We start from the raw sequence: 20,294 nt of genomic DNA, 5'->3' as shown, positions 1-20,294 counted from the left end.
ACTGCTCAAGAGAGCTGAGGGCAGTACTCTTGAGAAACTGGTCTACCTAAGCCACAGCTGAGAATCACATTCCTGTGGGATAATTGCAGTCTCCCCAAGAAACAAAACAACAAAGCAACACGGAATTTATTATTCTCATTGACCCCAGAGGGTTGGTCAATTTTGACTTAGATTTGAACTCATGACTAGATTGCCAATCAATCAGTTTTTGCTTATATAGCACACTTCATATCATTTAAGGTGTCTCAAATTATCTTTACATACCTTAATATTTACATACTTTCCTGATAATTAGAATACAAAAAATATAAAGAATTTAGCTTAAAAAGCTAAGCAATGTACCCTCAGAAATATCTTGTGAAACTAATAAATGACAACGTTATGATTAAAGGGATTGTGAGTTGAATGCTCCAACTAGTGCCACAAATCCAGATAAAACCCTCCCCAGGCCATGGCCCACATATGCGCTCACTTTTGCTTGTACCCTTGTCTGCCAACACGCGTTTTCAATAATAAGTACATGCACCTATGTGTGGATTTAGCTATGTTATTGCAAAGCTATGGCATGTGTTGAAAGCCATCACTGCATCATTTATTAATTCACCTGAAATATACTGATCCTGCATCAAGTCCCAGGAGAGACACGTATAATTCACAGAGACGTCTAATCCAATCTTAATTTGGAGCTTTCGTGACTGCAGGAATTATTCTTTGGTTCTTTCGGTTAAGTCACGTCTAAAAATAAAATAATAAATTAAAATAATAGCGACGTTTCGATTGCAACACAAGCAATCATCATCAGGCATAAAAGAAATAGCAATAAAAATCTAACTAGAAAACTATAGACAGACATAAGCAGACAGACATCACTCTGTGTGTCCTTGTGATGTCTGTCTGCTTATGTCTGTCTATAGTTTTCTAGTTAGATTTTGATTGCTATATCTTTTATGCCTGATGATGATTGCTTGTGTTGCAATCGAAACGTCTAATCCACACACGGGCTCTATTTGTTTTTCACATTAAAGTTGTATGGGGACTTTGGTCAGGCCAGGTCATTTATTGACCTACAGCAGCAGGATTTGTGGGCGCAACATTGTAGTTAATGTTCCATTTTAATTGTAATGTGCAATTAAATATTTCGTGTTCTCTGTTTATAGAGCGAGCGCAGTTTAATGCGTTTTACAAGTCATGCTATTTCTTAGTGCCCACTAAGCTTTGATATCAGATGAAACTCCATCCCAACAAAATATTAAACGCCACTGATCCATATCAATCGGATACATCCCACGTGCCACCCATCCAGGTGCTATCCATACCCATACCTGCTTAACTGCTGACATACTAAACAAAAAACGAACCTGCTTATGTTGTTTGGAGAATGGCTAAAGTTATGGTAACATCTTCTTGGTTCTTTCGGTAAAGTCACGTAAAATGGAAACAATACAAATAATAAAATAAAACATAATAAAATAATTTTCAATAATTCTCACGACGTTTCGGCCACAACGCAAGCAGCCGTCATCAGGTGAAGACCAGGTCTGTCAGGGAGACAGAGTCTGAATTCATTGTGGCCGAAACGTCGTGAGAATAATTTTATTAAGTTTTATTTTATTATTTTATTGTTTCCATTCTACGTGACTTTACCGAAAGAACCAAGAAGATGAATCCCTGCAGTCACGAAAGCTTTAAATCGAAAAATTATGGTAACATGTCCAGTATGCGTTGCAGGCACAGGACCGCACTCTTGATAAATAATATTAAAATCAATTAGTTTTATCCAGGAAATCCTGAGTCTCAATACTCATTCATCAGGAGGTTCCTACATTGGAATGTTTGGACAAATTAGTATTTGGTTGCATTTGGGAGGAACGATAATACCCAACAAAAGAGGAGGTGACACTCAGTACCGCCTTATCCTGGCCACCTCACATCCCCACGTCTACAGTGTCCTCACGGTCTGCTGGTCACCCGTCCAAGCACGGACCAGACGCGACCCCGTTTTAGATCTCACACGATCGGGCACATTTATAATGATTTAGTGTTGGGTATGAGGGTGCTCAAAAAACACTCACGAGGAGTGAGCAGGACGATGGAGGCCACGATAAGTGAGCAGACGAAGACGATGACCAGCAGGGCAATGGCCATGCCCTTCCAATTGCGGTTGTTGCTCTCATTGCTGGACAGCTCCTGCATGCGTGCACACAGGTGACACACACGCAAGCATGCACATCATGCTGTGTGACATAGCCTGGTGAATCACGGAGGCTAATATCATGGCAGAACGCTCAGCTTGCTATGCAGAGATCCGAATCCAGGCAGCCCCAAGTGCTCAAAACTGCGGTTTCAAGCGTAATGCGTTGATGGTCTAAACCTGATCACCAATGACTGTACAAAATATATCGCGTTAAAATTGTTGTTTTCTATTGCTTATTTGACTTATTTTGGGTCTGAGAATTCAAACAAAAATACGCTTAATTGACATTCTTTCAATATTCTTTCCAGGACATATAAACTGTTCCCCCAGCATGCATAAAGAGGTCTACTTAAGTGACTCCTGAGGTGTGCTGTGATATCGTGTGGGGGCTGTTGATCAAGCAGGTGATGTTACTGTTCGCTGCAAGGGATTTGAATACACATTTTATTTCATGCTTTGATGCCAATAACATAATCTGAATATGCTTTTGCAGAAAAAAACTAAATCAGGCCTGAGTTTTCCATTATTCCAAGTATGTTATAGTATGCTGCTCAGCTCTCTGAAGGGGGTGGGGGGGCAAAGGAGCACAGCCTCATTACTCTGAATGATGATGAATGATGATGCTGAGATCAAGTTTCGAATGAAATCATAATGAGCCCAGCCAGGAAAGTCTGATTACCCAGTAGCCCAAGCAGACTGCTGCCTGTGGGCTTACGTGGTTCACAATTGGGTGAGTGATGACAGAAACAAAGGTTAAGCAGAACGGGCACAGGTATAGGTCTGGCTTAGCGCCAAAAATAAACTTTCATATAACCTTGGTTAATGTCTAATTCATACCGAAAGGCCCAAAGAATATGGATAAATACAAATACCATTAAATACAGCAGTCATGTCTCCTGTTGATAAATGCTGGAATTAAAAAAAAAGTTCCACGTTGAAAAATTTCAAGACCTTATCGTTAACTTGAAACTATAATGAACTCTGACTGATCAGGTCATTTACTAGAAGAATATTGCTTATCAATTCCAATACCTGATTTGTAAGTTAACTGATATCATGAACTTTCACCGACCAAGAAATAGCTTATCAGAACTCAGCTGAAGCTGAATGGGATCCACACAGTAATCAGCACAGCAGAAAGAGGCTCTCGTGCAGCTGGATGCACTCGCACACAGTCAAACTACCTCAATTCGTAGGGAGTGAGCGGTGCCCTGCTGTAAGTGGAGTTGTTTGTTGTAGTACAGAGTTAGACTGATGGCCTTAATCTAAGTTGTCTTGTGGTTGTTGTTTTTTGACTTGCATCCCACTGGGATTTTTGCACACAGCGTTGGTGTACGGTGTTTTTTTCTGCAATATTTTGCTGTCTTTTCTTGGATTTTCTGTTTGCACTTAGTCACATATTCACTTTAAGATGTTTTTTGTTCATGTTTTTGTTTTTTGTTTGTTGCGGTTGCACCCGATTCAAGAGCCGAATGGCTCACAGGGCTATACCTAATAAATGAACTTGAACTTGAGTTACGAGAACACGTATATTGCCTCGGTAAGTGTAGAAATTCCAGCTGGTGTTGCCATATTACTTATCAATCATGGAAAAAAGTGCAAATGAATGAGTGACTGATGTAGATTGTAACAATATATCTAGAACGGCTTGACAAATGTGAGCACAAATATAGTTGAACTAGCTTTTTGCCCGTCCAAGGACGGGTGTATTGCAGTAAATCTGAAACTTGCAAGTGAAAAGCAGACCGCGATGTGATATTCATTGCGTCAATGCGCGTGCAATTTGTAAGGGCACGGTGACACAGACCTATTTCATTTTAAGGTTATAATCCCTTGTTCATCATGACGTCCTTTTTACTTTGATGTCTCAACAGCGTTCCGGAGATCACGTGACGTGAGGGTTCTGCCTTTGTAGTGAGGGTTGTAAGTTGATGCCGAGGAAGGGGGAGGAGGCGACTCGGCCCTCGATGTGGAGTGACGTCACCCGCTGATTATTATGAATGGAGGGGGGGGTGTCCATGTGGAGGACGTAACCTGTTCACGATTATTAATGAGGGGGGCTGGTCGACGTGGAGTGACGTCACGAGCGTTGCACACAGACATTCTTGGCTAATTATAGTCGGAAAGAATAATTGGTGGGTGTCCATTTGGAGGACGTCACCTGCTCATGAATATTACTGAGGGGGGCTGGTCGATTTGGAGTTACGTCACGAGCGTTAAGGACAGACATTTCTGGGTGATTATAGTAGGTATGTATGCTTATTGCTGCAAAAATCCATAAAACAACAAAATAAGATGTGAGTTCACAAAAATATGGCGCGGAGGTTTATTGGTATCACCCATAGGGCAGAGGTCCACCTGCAATTCTAAATGGCTTTAAGTCCCATATTAAATACCTACAAATATACATCCCGATCCTCAGTGAACCATGTCAGTCACAAATCCTTATCCCCAATGTCACATGATGCTGCATCCAAAAAGTGTGGAAAACCTGCCACGCATTACTAGTATAAAACAATCTGGAATTTTTAGTTCCAAAATGTAGATTTCGACTTACATTTCTTAAATGCATAGAAAAAAGCACAACAGAGAGTATATGGAGAAAAACATCTACCATGCACTTATTATGTACTTTCAGTTTCAAAATCAATTTGGGCTATCCACTTTTGGAAGAAGGCCTCTCAAAGCCATCTCCGTCTTTCTTGGTCTCACAACGAAACCGTCTATCTCGCACTTGCACATGTGCTTATTCATCACTCCATATCTGGCTGCTATTATGTTGTTAAGTCTCATTCAGTAGTCATCATCCCTTCTAGTGATGTTTTCCTGCTCTAACCCACTTACTTATTTTGGTAGTCAAGATTACGTCCCTAATTTGCAATTGTTCTCAAATACACAATTTTGTATTTATGTCTCGGTGCCATTTCAAGAATGCACTTCTGCATGCTTCTTTATGCAATTTTCTGATTTTGTTCTATTTTCTTTGTCAATGCCCAATACATGTCATCCACATGTTATAGCAGTGAAAATGCACTGAATAAAATTGTTCTTCTTATGGTATACTTCGTAAGTGTGGTAATTTTTAAGCTGTTTTCCAAAGCACTCCGACTTGCTTTGTTCACCTTTTGATGTAATAATTTTGATCCTGGTCCAGCTTCAATAACTGCTATATTATACATATTGTGATGTTTTCCCATTGTGTTCCTCTGAGAAATGTCTTCAGTTGTTTAGCGAACGTGTTGTTAATGACCTTATTTTTCTCACATTTAATTAGCTCCACTTTGTGGATTTAATTTTACACGTAGGCTTTCACGATTGATATACGATTCATAATTGGTTTCTTTTGGGTTATATCATGTAGGTATATTGTAATTTTTTGTAACCCGATAGCCTACTGTAGGGTAATGGTGCATTCCTATACCCTGCACTCGTATATGGAAATTATCCGAGGGACATCCCTACACTCGTAGTTATATACAGTATGCAGCCAGTGCCGCTATTGTATGCAATATAATTTCTCGACGATTAAATAGTGCCTGCAGCAGCTCCAACCATTTTAAGTTTAAACCTAAGATGGTTGGATTTGGACGAAAACTGCCTCGAGGCGACAACTGGCACAGAGGTACCTCCTTGCTAAAGTTAACAGCTACTTTAGAAATTTTTTTGGTATTTACTTTTTAAGCTAGGATAGTGGACGTTAAAGAATATTTAGGAAGGAACTGTCAGAAAAGTGAGGGGAATTGGGCAGGACACATTGCTAGATGGGTTAATGGCCGGTTATTTCAGACTTATGAAGGAATAGCAGGCAATGTAAACTAAATTAAACTTATTATTTTACCAGGTGAGGCCCACTGAGCTATATAGCTCTTTTTCAGAAGCAACCTGGCCACAAATGATAGCTAAACGAATTGACTTATCATGTGGAAATGTCTAGCAGCCTAATACTCTAAATACATGTTTCTAAATCTGGAGGGAAAAGCCGGATAACCCAGAGAAAAATCTAAGCGACCACGGGGAGAACATGCAAAATCCAAATATACAGGAGAAGAACTGTAGACCTTTTGGCTCATATCACATCTGTATAAATTGTTCACGAAGATCAATGGTACATTTATAGGCCAACCAACCAGAGCAACAGGTGCAGCTTAGGAAAAGGGTTTCGACCGGCCACACGCACACAATCAATCAGATTCTGGAAAAAAGACATACGCCTGGCTTTTGTAGAGTCAATAGAAATATAAATTAATCCAATCTCCCAAGAACAAACCAAAACTTTTAAAAAACGCATTCATAATGTATCTATACATAAAAAAAACTATTTCATAAAAACTGACCAGCTATACTGCTCTATTGTACAGTGTCAAATTCAATATACTGCACTGTAATATAGAAGGAAGCCTTTACATTTTTAAAAAGCAATACGTCGCATTAAAACACGGGGTCCGAGTCCCTAAAGGCTGACTCGATTCTATAAATTGCCCAGGCTATGATTTCTCGCCGTTTCTGATTCCCCACGGGATTTACGCACGGGGGATTGTGCACATTTCCGCGAGAATATACGAGTGATAGCGAATAGCCCGTAAGTGTGGCATCACTCCTCACTGCCACGGCTGCTTCGCGAATGGAGAGATATTTTGTGTTTGTGGTTGAGCTGTTGTGTGCGTCAATCAATCCATGGCACTTGCTGGAGTCTGTTCCGTGACCTCTTGCCAGCGGTGCCTTCGACGCTTCACGTGGCCTCAAAGTGCACCTAGCTTGGCACCATCACTTAATGGCCAACGATGGCTGTTGTTGTTGTCCATTGTCTTCTCTGTGCTTGTGTGTGTTGTTTGTGTTTGTAGGTGCGTTCGCAAACTTTTTGAGATGTACGATTGTGGTTTCAATGGTTTATGACTGTGTGTGAGCACTTCTAGATAACGTCAAGAGTATTTATCAAGATATGACATGAACAACATTGAATTCTACGATATCAACTGATAACCTTCATAACATTACAGTATTTGTAAACCTCTGCCACGCATGCCCCTTCATTGCGTGTCTCCTGCCGCCACCGCCAACGCTGGGCTAATCTCACAGAGGTGGAACACCACTCGCATTATAATCGAAGGGCGTCCACCTCATCAGACGCAACGTTTTATGGCTCCTCTCCCTGAGGAGAAAGAAGAGGAGGAGAAGGAAAAGAAGCGGATCCCCGGCCACAGCAGCAGCAGCTTGCACGAGAAGAAGCCTCCGTGGAAATTGGCGCCAAAATCCCCCGTCGCAGCCGATTGGCCGGCGGTGATGACGTCGTTCTGTCACGTGCCGTCCACGTGTGCGAGTGGCAGATTTTGTTTTCTCTATTCTCGTGCCTCCCTGAGCTGCAACGCACACCTGTCAAAAACACCCTTATCAGTGCCCTACCTTATTACAGACCAATTCAGACCTTATTGGTCACCCCGTGCCCTTATAAATCTCAAAGTTTATCCTATAAACTATACTATACACTACACTATACACTACATTATACACAAATACCATACCTGTCAAAAACACCCTTATCAGTGCCCTACCTTAATACAGACCAATTCAGACCTTATTGGTCACCCCGTGCCCTTATACATATCAACGTTCATCCTACAAAGTCCCATCACAAGGAAGAAACACAAAGAGAGGGAGAAAAAAACATGTATTTTTTTGTTGCCCGTATTGAAACGGCTGTACGCCATATGGACCTGAAAACTCAATTTCCCTGGACAAGAATACGGGTAAACGGAATGGGTTGACAGGTATGATTGAAAAGGACGTCTGTTTAACAGACGTCTATGTAATGCTAATACAATTTGGACTTTAATGATAGGCACCGATAATTATCCTTTTTTGTCTTCATTCATAGCCATGACTTGATCAAATATTCTCATTGCAGTCAAATGTAGTTGTTATTACTCTTTGGTTCTTCGGTAAAGTCCCGTAGAAATAAATTAAAATAAATAATAGAATACAAATGTAGTTGTTATTATTACTACCATAATTAACAGCATGATACTGTTATGGCAAAAAATGTTTTAACCTGATTAATGCTTTATGGATATTTGTTAGATTCACTGTGGAACGTTTGACAAATTAATACAAGATTTACTGCCAATTAAAATAAATAGTTACCTCATAAGTTGCTGGTGTTTAAACGACTGCAAGTTACAGCTTACTCTTTCCACAATGTGTTTATGGGACTATTTTCCAACTCCATTCCCTTTCCACTTCAGCCCTGTCACCAATACTGTCACAAAAACCACCATAATATAAAAACTTCTCCGTTTAGAGCTTTGAATTTGGTGAACATCTAAATGCAACTGCATCTCAATATTCTTAAATTTCTCTCTTGGCTAGTTAGGAGCATGACTCAGCAGACAACACAACAAGCATCTGTTTGTGTTATCTAAATAATACCATTTTAATATTTTGAGGTAATACAGAACGTAGAAGGTTAACATGTTCCGCTTGAAAGGAGACTATTGGTCTCAATGGATTATTACCAGCTTGTGATGGACACTCTAGGACTCTGCTGTTTTAAGAATTACATGGATTTTGCTTCTTTTTCATATGTGTGTTATTTTGCGTAATATTTTTTGCAGAATAATACACATGGGTTAAGCTTTGTGAAGCACCGCATTAAACATATTTACCATATGAACACATGCACGTGTGTTTCATTGACACGTATGCGTATTAAGCACTGACTTTTTGAAATTGTTCAAAAGCTAACACTAGTTGTGCTTAGGAAAAGCAAAAATACCCATGAACATTAATTTGTAATACTTACTGTAGTCATTATCCAAGATGTTTGTTTTTATTATACGATGTTTGTTTTTATTTAAGTCAAATGAATTTACAGGCGTTCATGCTAACATGAAGCTTGCACACATTAACTGGCATTTCAAAGTATCCAATTAACCTACATGAGAGCGATGGTCAGGAATGATGAATCAACACTCTCCTCCCTTGGGCCGGCAATCCTTCCCCACTCCTGGAATCCCTAAAGCCCAGCATCTATTAGGGGCACCTTATAATCGCCGCATTAATTAGAATTCTGACTTTTCCTTTCCTGTGCATTTCGTAGATATCATCACTCTGTGTTCTATAAAATGTTAGCCAAGGGACAAGGTTATAGAGGACTGCCGTTCCAAAGACTATGAAAATGTTCATCTTGTCCTTTCATTATTTCCCCTTCTTTCTGTTTTCTATTCGAGGCATCACGTGCTGAAGAGCATACAGCAGAAGACACGCAAATTTGAGATTACAACTCCTGAGAGAGACTCTACAATTGCGATGAGGGTTTTTAAGAAAAGATTTATAAAGTAAGCAATTTGTCACTGTAAAATGGTCGGAATTAAAAGAGCGCCCACAGATTATAGGTACCTCATCAGTAAAGCTGTAAACGTGACGTGTTTTTTTTTGTTCTTGTCACTGAATAAGGTTATGTTTGGTCCATTACTCCACGGGCTGAAATTAGACCTTTTAATTAAACAAAATCACGTTGAAATGTGGGATGAGAACAAGTCGCCACCTTTGAACACCAATATGCCCCGAGGCTGAGTCGATATGGCTTGCTCGGAGCACCCATATTGATCGCAGACTTTTAAAACTCAGATAGCCGGCAGCACATTATGCTAATTAGCCAACAGATACTTACTTTACTCGTTTTCCGATGTGTGCTACCCACTTGCATATATGTTAAGAGAGAGGAAAGATTACACCACGACCCAAAATCATCAGGTAACAGACAACCTAAGAATTAGATAAAATGTATTAAATCTTGACTTAAAGCTTTCGTGACTGCAGGAATTCATATTCGTTAGGTCTTTCGTTCAAGTCACTTAGATAGGTTAAAATTAATAAAAATAAAATAAACCAAAAACTACAAAGTTTCGATCATTCGCCACCTCTTTCTTCCTCCTGATGATGACCGCTTGTGTTGTGATCAAAACGTCGTAGTTTTTTGTTCATTTTATTTTTATTAATTTAAATTTATCTACGTGACTTTACTGAAAGACCCAAAGAAGATAACATGTATTGTTTCCATTACGTGTTTGACGTTTCCCTAAAATATTTACAGAAATTCCAGCACATATTTAAACCTGAAAAATAACAACACAAAGTGACTTTAAAATATATATCACGTAGCCCTATATACATATACGGATGTCCTCAAAAGCAGCTTTGGAGCCAGGAGAAAATTAATGATAGCTTCCAAATGACAACAACGTATTACACACAGCAATAATTCATCGCAAAATTATCTCGCTTGACGTTATCATCGGATGCTTAGAAAATTAAGGCCACCTCGCGCACACAGACGGTGAATGATGGGCTTGGGCGTGAAGGGGCCATCATTACCCTGCGTCCGCTTGCCCCATCTCACATCTGACAGGCCGACGGGCTCGTCTGGAGTGCTCGTGTGAGGTGTCGCGAATGCAAGTCAACTCGCAGCCACCACCTCTTCCTCCTCCCCCAATCCCCCCACCACCCCCTAATTCATCCATTGGACCAATAAGCATCTGAATGAACGTGTCCACAAACCACGGCTGTACAGGTGTGATGGAGAGATGCCGTACATAGCAAAGGGCGCGTGCGAAGGGAGGGCACGGAGAATGTGCATGTCATGTGGCGCGGCTCCAGAAGCAAAGGCAGGTTGCCTTTGCCACAGGGGGTGGATGGGTGGGTGGCTTGTGTATGCAGCTCTCCAGAGCAAGGCTTATTTCGATGCCCATATCCTCATTCTGTCATCGTAATGGCCGCGGCAGGAAACCTCCTGACATCAAAGTTGTATGTTTTATTTGCGGCACATATAGGGCATTGATTCCCATTATATATTTTTAAAATAAGATTAAAGCGCTCGCAAAGGTTGTTTTTTTATCTTTCCGGAGAATACAGAGGCTGGAAATGTGCTGCAGATGTGTGTGAGTGCTTGACGAAAGGACTGTGGTTTTTATTGGCATCGACAGAGAGAATCATGGCTCGTGATTACTTGCCTACCAAAAGTAATCTTGACTCAACATTGCAGGTGCACCTCTTTCATCACGTCACGTTTACACTTGAGCGTATTACGAGTCGACCATGATTTAAATAGACAATGACAATATAAAATATAAAATAAGATGAAGCATTTATGAAATTTCAGTTCCACATTAAAGTACTATGTCCACAAAAAAATAGTTAAATAGAGTAAACCTTCGTGGGCAGCTTTAATGCATGCCTGCAGAGTGCAGTCACCGCCGATGCAGCAACACGCGTGCATTGCCAATCAGAGCAGAAGAGCCCACATCATCCATTCAGAATAGGGCGGCGCAGTTCAAGTGGAAAATGTAACACGTTAATCCATCTTCGTTCACCCGGCCCCTGGCGGTGTAGGCACTGCAGTCTTTGTTGCGAGGACAATGAATTTTTAATTACCCGCCAGCGCCATTAAAACTGTGCTCTTCAAAGCCACAAACAATGAGGGACCGTGTTCACGGCTGTTAGGTAAATAGGTAGACAATGAACAACGAATGGGAAGTTGCACGGTGGGGAGGAAAGGTTGACGAGTCAGCAGTCAAAACATGGCCATCGTGGACATTAAATTCGACGTAAAAAAATGGTAACGGTCAATTATTCAGGGGCAATGATGAGGCAACATCCATATTTTCAACTCAGTGCCACCGTGAACACAAAAGTATTGTAAATTATTAAATGAAATATAAAAAATCTAAATTACTGTTGTACATACTTTTGAAATATAGGACAAATGTGACTTAAAGATAAAAGTAGTTCATGTATACTCGAAGTAAAGATCGCAAAATAATATAGCCCGACATTCAGCTCATGGACACAAATGTAAACAAATTAACGATAGGTTTTCTACTCGCAATCAATGTATAATTAATCAAATCCTCGTGATGAATATTGTAAGTACTCTGAGCAGTGACTAACATTAAGAAACTGCGGCAAATTGAAATTTCATTTCGCTTCTCCTACATCGACTATAGTTTTGCAAACGCATGTCATTAAAGGCTTAAAAATAGAAACGGTATTGAGTTAAATATATAAATACAACGGTAATAAACCACACCGCACACGTGTGACATGACAGCTCTCACCTCCTCATCCTCGTCCATGTGCCCAGACTTTAGTGATTGCTCCGCCCCGACCGCCATGGTCCCCGCACGTCAATCTGCCTGTCCAATTTTAGCAGTCGCTTTACAAGTTTAAGGGCACGATGGCCAATGGAACACCACCCACCGGGATAAAAACAAAAAAACGCGCGGCTATAAATTGAGCTCCGAGTTGATGGAACCGAACAAACGGAGCCTCTAACGAGACGCGCCGATGGCTGGTGCGAGCGAGAGCGCACAACGCCGTGCGCCAAGCCCCGTCCCAATTAAACCAAACGCCCACCACCATGCAACGTCAGGCACGAAGCGGCGGTGCTCTGGGATGGGAGCAATCGGCTCAGTGCCACGGCGAACTGGAGAGCACCGCCAATGGAAAACGGTGTATCCTCTGCTCTCGGTATCGCGCTCTCTCTCTCTCTCCCCCTTCTCAATCTGCCTCTATCTTTCTCCTCTTCCCTCCCTGCTGTCAGTTGGGGAGTTTAATGCCAATGTCAAACTCACTTTGCTGCGACCCTTGTGGAAGAAACCATTTTTTTTAAATAGCAGGGACAAGCGCTTAGCCTGAAAACAAGCAATGCCATCCTCGCATAAAGCTGTCAAGGTATAAACAAAAACACATATAGCGATCACCTGTGGTCTATTATTATTCTTCACTTATCGCTTTTATTTCCGAAAACTTAATCGGGCAAAGCAGCTGTAGAAGAGTGAGGCTTCAGTTACCTTGATCTCTCTCCCATTCACTGAGTGCTTGAAACACATTATTTAGTCATTAGTGCCTAACACTTAAGTCTCTTCACAGTATAGATCATTAATGACTACGCAGTCATCACATGACCTTATTACAAAGGGAGAATAAATAATTAATGGACAGGTAAAGAGATATCATCCCAAATGTGCAGCGATCCCACGTGTCTATTGTATTCCTGCATTATGTATTTTTATCAAATTGTCCAACATTTTTCGATTTAAAGCTTACGTGACTGCAGGGATTCATCTTCTCGGTTCTTTCGGTAAAGTCACGTAGAATGGAAATAATAAAATAATAAAAAGAAAACATAATAAAATAATTCTCACGACGTTTCGGCCACAACGCAGACTCTGTCTTCTCTACAGACCTGTTCTCCACCTGAGGACGGCTGCTTGCGTTGTGGCCGAAACGTCGTGAGAATTATTTTATTATGTTTTCTTTTTATTATTTTATTATTTCCATTCTACGTGACTTTACCGAAAGAACCAAGAAGGTTGTCCAACATTAGCAATGTAACCAATTGTTTATGTGGTACATACGTGTACATTTAAGTAAGTCTGATCCTGTAGAACCAATAGGTGGGTGTATATGTACAAACAAATGTCTACTTTTTCATTTCAGTATAGGTATAAAGTATTTCTCCAGAATACTAGATTTAATAACTACAGATCAGAGGCTGATGTATGAATAAGATTTTCTGCACAGCATTTAAATAGTAAAAAAACAAATGTAATGCTGCAAACTATAATTCAAGTTACATTTTTTGTTGGCCACATTTTTTTGGAAGACTCAGTCTTTTTTTATTAAACATGAGGTGACATAGAAATGAAATCAACATAGGTATACTCCAAAGATACATGAATAAACAACCATCCCAATAATAGTTTCTGGAATAGACACAGATGCAACGATACACGAAGCTCTGTTTATGTCATGCTATATATAACCAGATTTCATCTGGTTTGAAAAGATTTTTCCATTTCACAGCATTCATCCAAAGCAATCCAGATGATTAAAATATACAACCTGCTCCATGCTAATGCCCATTATAAGCTCATTCTCTTCCAAAGCAGTGGGAAGCCACGAACATTGCATGATGAACATTAAATTAACTACTGTGCACAAAAAACACCTTGTAAATATACAAATTTCATGGAGAGATATAAAAAGAACAATGCATTGGGATGTTCCGTTTTTGTCCAAATAGAAAGTTTGGTACGTTTATCATTTAAATGCCATATTCTCACATAAACTGTATGTATGAAACATATTTAAACTGCAATATATTGAATGCATTTTTATTGGTAAAAAAAATGCATGCAATATATTTAACACAGGCTGCATGAAAATATCATGTGTTGTAACTTATATAATCAAGTGGGACATATCAGAAGATGGAATGCTATAAATTGTGGAGCAAGTGTTGCGGACTTTATGTTTAGCCTCACTGCATGCGGTAGTGCTAAATGTAAATATCGTGTTCATGTCTACACGGCTGAGGGTCGGCACAACTAAAGCGACACTCTCTCCACGACCGTCAATGGCTCCCAGCGGTGTTGGGGATTCACAAGGTGCAATGCAAACAAAAATACAATGTGTGCTCCATCGCACACCACGCAGAGACGGAACGATGAAATCATCTCACGTGCAGGTGCTAGGCGTATTGTTGCATCGCACGACCGCGAGAGATGGTGATGGCCTTTATTCAGCACTATGTTTACCATGCTGATATATTATTAATTTCAAGAGACAGCGAGTGTCAGCATCCACCCACTGCCGCCAACCCTAGGGTCCCTCAAGACAAGGCCCCCGTTTCCTCTCAGCCTCGCACAAGGAACACGGTGGGTAAGGTGGACCAGGCAGAAGCAACTCATATACCCAAAGTGACATAGTTGTCATTCGCATATCATCCTGGAAGCAATCCTCACTTGAATTAGTTTCCTGCAGAAGTCTATGTTTGGACAAAAAGTCATCCCATCGTACCCCAAATATTCAGCAAAGCGACATGGTAACAAAGGGGTTCAGTTATGCTCCAATGATCCTCTGATTGGCCACATCTTAGCTCCGAAGTGCAAGACACAAAACACACGACCTTGACAACATGGAAATTCGTCATTCTGCTAACATAATACCAATTCCAATCACTCTGGTTAAGCAAAGCTCCTACCTTGTAGGTCAGGATAGGTTGTCTTATGACTGCTGACTCACTCTCGATAATGCTACCAATTGAAGTGAACCTATCCAAGACCTTGACATCCTCACCACACACGTGGAAAGACTGCACAATATGATCTTGGCCCATTGGGTCCTGCACTCATCTACCACCAGCTGCCCTCATAACCATTACACAAAGCAAAGGCTTTGAACTGACGGGTTTTATGATTGGAAAGTAATACATAAGCAAAGGTGGCTCTCAGCCACAATGGCAAAATATTCTGAACCCAATGTTCTTTGTCACTCCTCACTGATGATTTAGCTGTGTGGGCAGACCATATTTTTCCCTCCAACCTGGCTGAACGACTCCTCCCCATGGTTTTAAGAATCTGCTCAGAAATACGGCCCTTTCCTGTCCTGGGCTTCACTCCCAGGCAGCCATGGGCAGCTTCTAGGATTTCTAGCTTAAGTCATCTCTGACAATTGATCGGTCTTCAAAACTAATTAGCTGATCAACACAGTTCAAGACTTCCATGTGGCAAACGCACTGGAGACCGTTCTCACCCTGCAGTTTCTCAAAATCTAGTCTAGGAGAACCAGAGATCAGAATCTTCTTGGACTTCAAATTAACCCTGAGAGTTGCTACAACAAGCATGTTGCAAATTTAGAATAACTCAGAATTTTGGGAAAAAATGCAATTCTATAGGATTTTTCAGCGGCTATTTTCAAGTAGATGATCAATTTCTGTCACTGCATTGCCAGCATTGGACATCAAAGTCCAGCCGTGTAGGTTAGTATGCTGATAAGAAGAACCAATGATTCTCAATCCCCGATACACAAGTCATAGCCAACTCAATTGGTATCAACAACTGCATTTAGCAACCAAGAATGAACACGGTGTCATGAGAATGGTGCATGTGTAACACTGATTCAATTATCCTTATTTTCAAGATCCCGCAGCTTAGCAAGGAGGGAGACCCCCAGAAAGTGCCTCAGCGTAAAAAAGCATTACACGTTCATCAATCACAGTAACTCTTTGACTCGATGAGATTGCATCCGTGACCCCATTCTGATGCTCACCCTAGAGCAACCAGACTCGTAGCAGCTGTATCCACCTTCAATTATTTCACCACTCTTGAGGCAATACCCCGCAGGAAGAGTATCCATCTCAACTCTCAGTATACGTATCTCAGCCAAAAGCAGGAGCCGATGACTGGCACTTCTGAAAGATAATATATTCCAAGTTACCATTCGTACCATGAATTAAATACAAAGTTAGACTCTTGAGCATACATCCTTAGCACTGACTCAGCGATGCTTATTCTCACATGACCCCTGGTGTCTATGAGTGCCCCTTCCCATCAAAAAGAATTAGATGTCCAAGATGATTTGCCGCAGACACATCATGGACTGCAAAATTCGGTCGGAGAGCAGCTGTGTGAGGAAAACTCCTCATTGTTGAGAATGAGAAAAGTAAATTTTAGATTTCTAGGGCAGGGTTTTTACAGGGACAACTCTAGACGGAGCCTACCCTCAATCTTGATAAGCATATATAAGAAGTGCAAAGGGCAGGGTTGCTTTTCTCCCATATTCCAGTAACAATGATATAACCTATGGGAACCTCATTTGCCAGTAAAAATATGATAATTGGTTCTTTACCCTTCTATCTGGCAACAAAACTGACACCTTTTTTTACAAGGAGTCATGTTTGCATAGACCGCAATACCTGCAGTCATAATACAAACAAAATAACATAACTCTGATAATGTGCACTGTCCTTAAAGTTGATTGATCCACACCCGAGGCAGCTTTCCTTAGAGCCTAGTCTCATATGGGTTGGACCAGATGACGCCAAAAGGCGCACAACTCAAAGACAATGCACCATCAGAGTATGAGAGCTCGGGGCAAGCATCTACACTATGGGAACCTCATTTGCCATTAAAAATATGATAATTGGTTCTTTACCCTTCTATCTGGCAACAAAACTGACACCTTTTTTACAAGGAGTCATGTTTGCATAGACCGCAATACCTGCAGTCATAATACAAACAAAAGAAGATAACTCTGATAATGTGCACTGTCCTTAAAGTTGATTGATCCACACCCGAGACAGCTTTCCTTAGAGCCTAGTCTCATATGGGTTGGACCAGCTGACGCCAAAAGGCGCACAACTCAAAGACAATGCACCATCAGAGTATGAGAGCTCGGGGCAAGCATCTACACTATGGGAACCTCATTTGCCAGTAAAAATATGATAATTGGTTCTTTACCCTTCTTTTGTTTGTATTATGACTGCAGGTATTGCGGTCTATGCAAACATGACTCCTTGTAAAAAGGTGTCAGTTTTGTTGCCAGATAGAAGGGTAAAGAACCAATTATCATATTTTTACTGGCAAATGAGGTTCCCATAGTGTAGATGCTTGCCCCGAGCTCTCATACTCTGATGGTGCATTGTCTTTGAGTTGTGCGCCTTTTGGCGTCATCTGGTCCAACCCATATGAGACTAGGCTCTAAGGAAAGCTGTCTCGGGTGTGGATCAATCAACTTTAAGGACAGTGCACATTATCAGAGTTATGTTCTTTTGTTTGTATTATGACTGCAGGTATTGCGGTCTATGCAAACATGACTCCTTGTAAAAAAGGTGTCAGTTTTGTTGCCATATAGAAGGGTAAAGAGCCAATTATCATATTTTTACTGGCAAATGAGGTTCCCATAGTGTAGATGCTTGACCCGAGCTCTCATACTCTGATGGTGCATTGTCTTTGAGTTGTGCGCCTTTTGGCGTCATCTGGTCCAACCCATATGAGACTAGGCTCTAAGGAAAGCTGTCTCGGGTGTGGATCAATCAACTTTAAGGACAGTGCACATTATCAGAGTTATGTTCTTTTGTTTGTATTATGACTGCAGGTATTGCGGTCTATGCAAACATGACTCCTTGTAAAAAAGGTGTCAGTTTTGTTGCCAGATAGAAGGGTAAAGAACCAATTATAATGATATACCCATTGGTGGCCAGATAGAAGGGTAAAGAACCAATTATAATGATATACCCATTGGTGCCCATCTCCTCCATAGACTGGCATTACCAATTTGAAAGGTGCTTTATGAAACTGAGTTTATTATTCTCTGACTAGATTAAGTACAAGTCTGTGTTGCTGTATGCTATGAGTGACTAAAGCACTTCTATGCCACCTTCTTGACCGGTGCAAGTGTTAATCTGTCTGGAAATGCGCTACCTGAATAGGTGTTTTCCTAGCCAGTCACTAGGAATAACCTTGTAACCCCAGGAAAGGGACTCTTTGGGTCAGAACTCAGGCTCAGGGAAAGCAGAATAGCTTCCCTGTGTAAGCTTAATAGGGGCCTACCCACTACCGCAATATTATTACTTTATAATAATAGAACCATTATTATTATGATGACCATAAACTCATCTAACATTTGAAATGGCGGGCATCTAAGCTATTATATCATTCTTGTAGATAGTTGCATGTGAAGTTAGTTTTGTTTATTATGTATTGTGGGAAATAATGTAGATATACAGTATATACTTTTAAATAACTGACACATACCATTGGAATAATTAATATTACTGTATTTAAATTATTCCAAACTACAGACATAAGCTTTCACCTTAATGTGCCCAACTCATACAATTATATCCCAAGTACTTGTGAAATATGTCTTCTTTTTAAGATATATCTGCAATGAACATATAAAAAATATATATTGGCAAGAACCCAATTACATTGTACAGCAATTGACATCTCCAGTATCAGAGTCAAACTAATTACAATTATCTTTTTTTTAACAGAACAGTATGCAAATATTGGGCTATATTGATACGGCCAGTAATGGGGAAATTCTCATATGGACACATTTGGTAATTTAGTAAATCCCACAAGGACAGCTACTTTATATGTACGTATTTCATACAATTAATTATAAACATGCACTTTCTCAAATTTTCCGTGTTATCACGTAAACACACTGCCAATTTGGCAAGGTAAAAAGAGAAAAGGTGCCACTCTCATCTCATTCATGTAACCTTGTGCGGCATGACTAGCAACAATGCCTCAGTAATTGAGTGAAACAGCGAGAACATACAGAATAAACACCTCATTGGAGACCCGAACATCACCGCACCACCTGACTTTCAAATTCCTCGAAAACAGTGGTGTGACCATCAACCACATCACAACATCAACAGGCCGATGTGCAGATACCCTTTTTAATTGAACATTTTTAGGATAAAACCCATTGGGATTGTGGCCATGGAACCCACATTGTATTCTGTGCTCCTTGATCGGAGGAGCAGCAAAACTACGCAAACTCTCTCCTGCAGCCCTCTCGTGACTGGGAAATTGACAGTGTCATTTAGCTCCTGGACATCATTTCATACGACATGTTTCTCCAGATTAATAACAGGAACACTCTCATGTAATATTTGTTTGCGGTTGGTAGAAAAGTATGTACATAGGCTACATTATGATAAATCAAATACGTTGCTATCAATGATCATTACCAGTGCTTTATCACTGTTGAATACATTAGGGAGAAAGCCTTTTTTCAATCGCCCTTCTTCAGAGGATAGATGATGAGGTATTTTGTTTTAGCCTGTGCTGATGCACCATTGTCCCCTGAAGTTTATTTTAAGTGAATGATAAAGTTTCCTCATTCAATTTCATTGCAAATATGCATGCATTCGTTTATTAGCTATATATCATTGAGGTTTCTAAATAAAAAAGAGTGCTTAATGAAGACACAAAACATTATAAGTTAATGTTTTTATTTAATAAACTCAAATTGCTCACTCAGCTCAAGTTGAGGTAAATGCAACATCTGGTAAGCTAATGATATTTTAACAGTTATAAAAGCAGTAAAATATACTGTCAGGACTGGAATGCAAATTGTCAAGATTGGCATGATCATTGTGAGTGCATGAAGTATGAGGGCAATTAGACATTATACATGTCTTGTGTTAATTGCTCACACTATCCCATACTTGGAAATATGTGGACCCTGTTTTATACACTAAATGTACCCTTCAATTTGAACTTATCCAAGACAAATGCTGAAC

General features: G+C 40.4%; 1 protein-coding gene across 5 annotated transcripts in view; it reads right to left on the bottom strand.

The window, feature by feature from the left end:
- The window catches only part of LOC144943153 (inactive dipeptidyl peptidase 10-like), a 103,851-nt gene that overhangs the window by 64,273 nt on the left and 19,284 nt on the right, over positions 1-20,294 (bottom strand). For 3 of the 5 annotated variants that reach the window (XM_078870390.1, XM_078870414.1, XM_078870383.1), the window contains exon 2: positions 2,073-2,187. The exons of 1 other annotated variant lie outside the window; for it this stretch is intronic. In XM_078870390.1, coding sequence (XP_078726516.1) covers positions 2,073-2,187 — 115 coding nt within the window. Of the gene's footprint in view, positions 1-2,072; positions 2,188-12,303; positions 12,596-20,294 lie in introns of those variants that run through there. One more of the 5 variants, XM_078870399.1, reaches the window with a different exon arrangement.

The sequence above is a fragment of the Lampetra fluviatilis genome, chromosome 2, assembly GCF_964198595.1.
Source record: "Lampetra fluviatilis chromosome 2, kcLamFluv1.1, whole genome shotgun sequence".
NCBI lineage: Eukaryota > Metazoa > Chordata > Hyperoartia > Petromyzontiformes > Petromyzontidae > Lampetra > Lampetra fluviatilis.
Note: the sequence above shows the minus strand (reverse complement) of the source record. Positions and strands in the feature narration are given on the sequence as shown.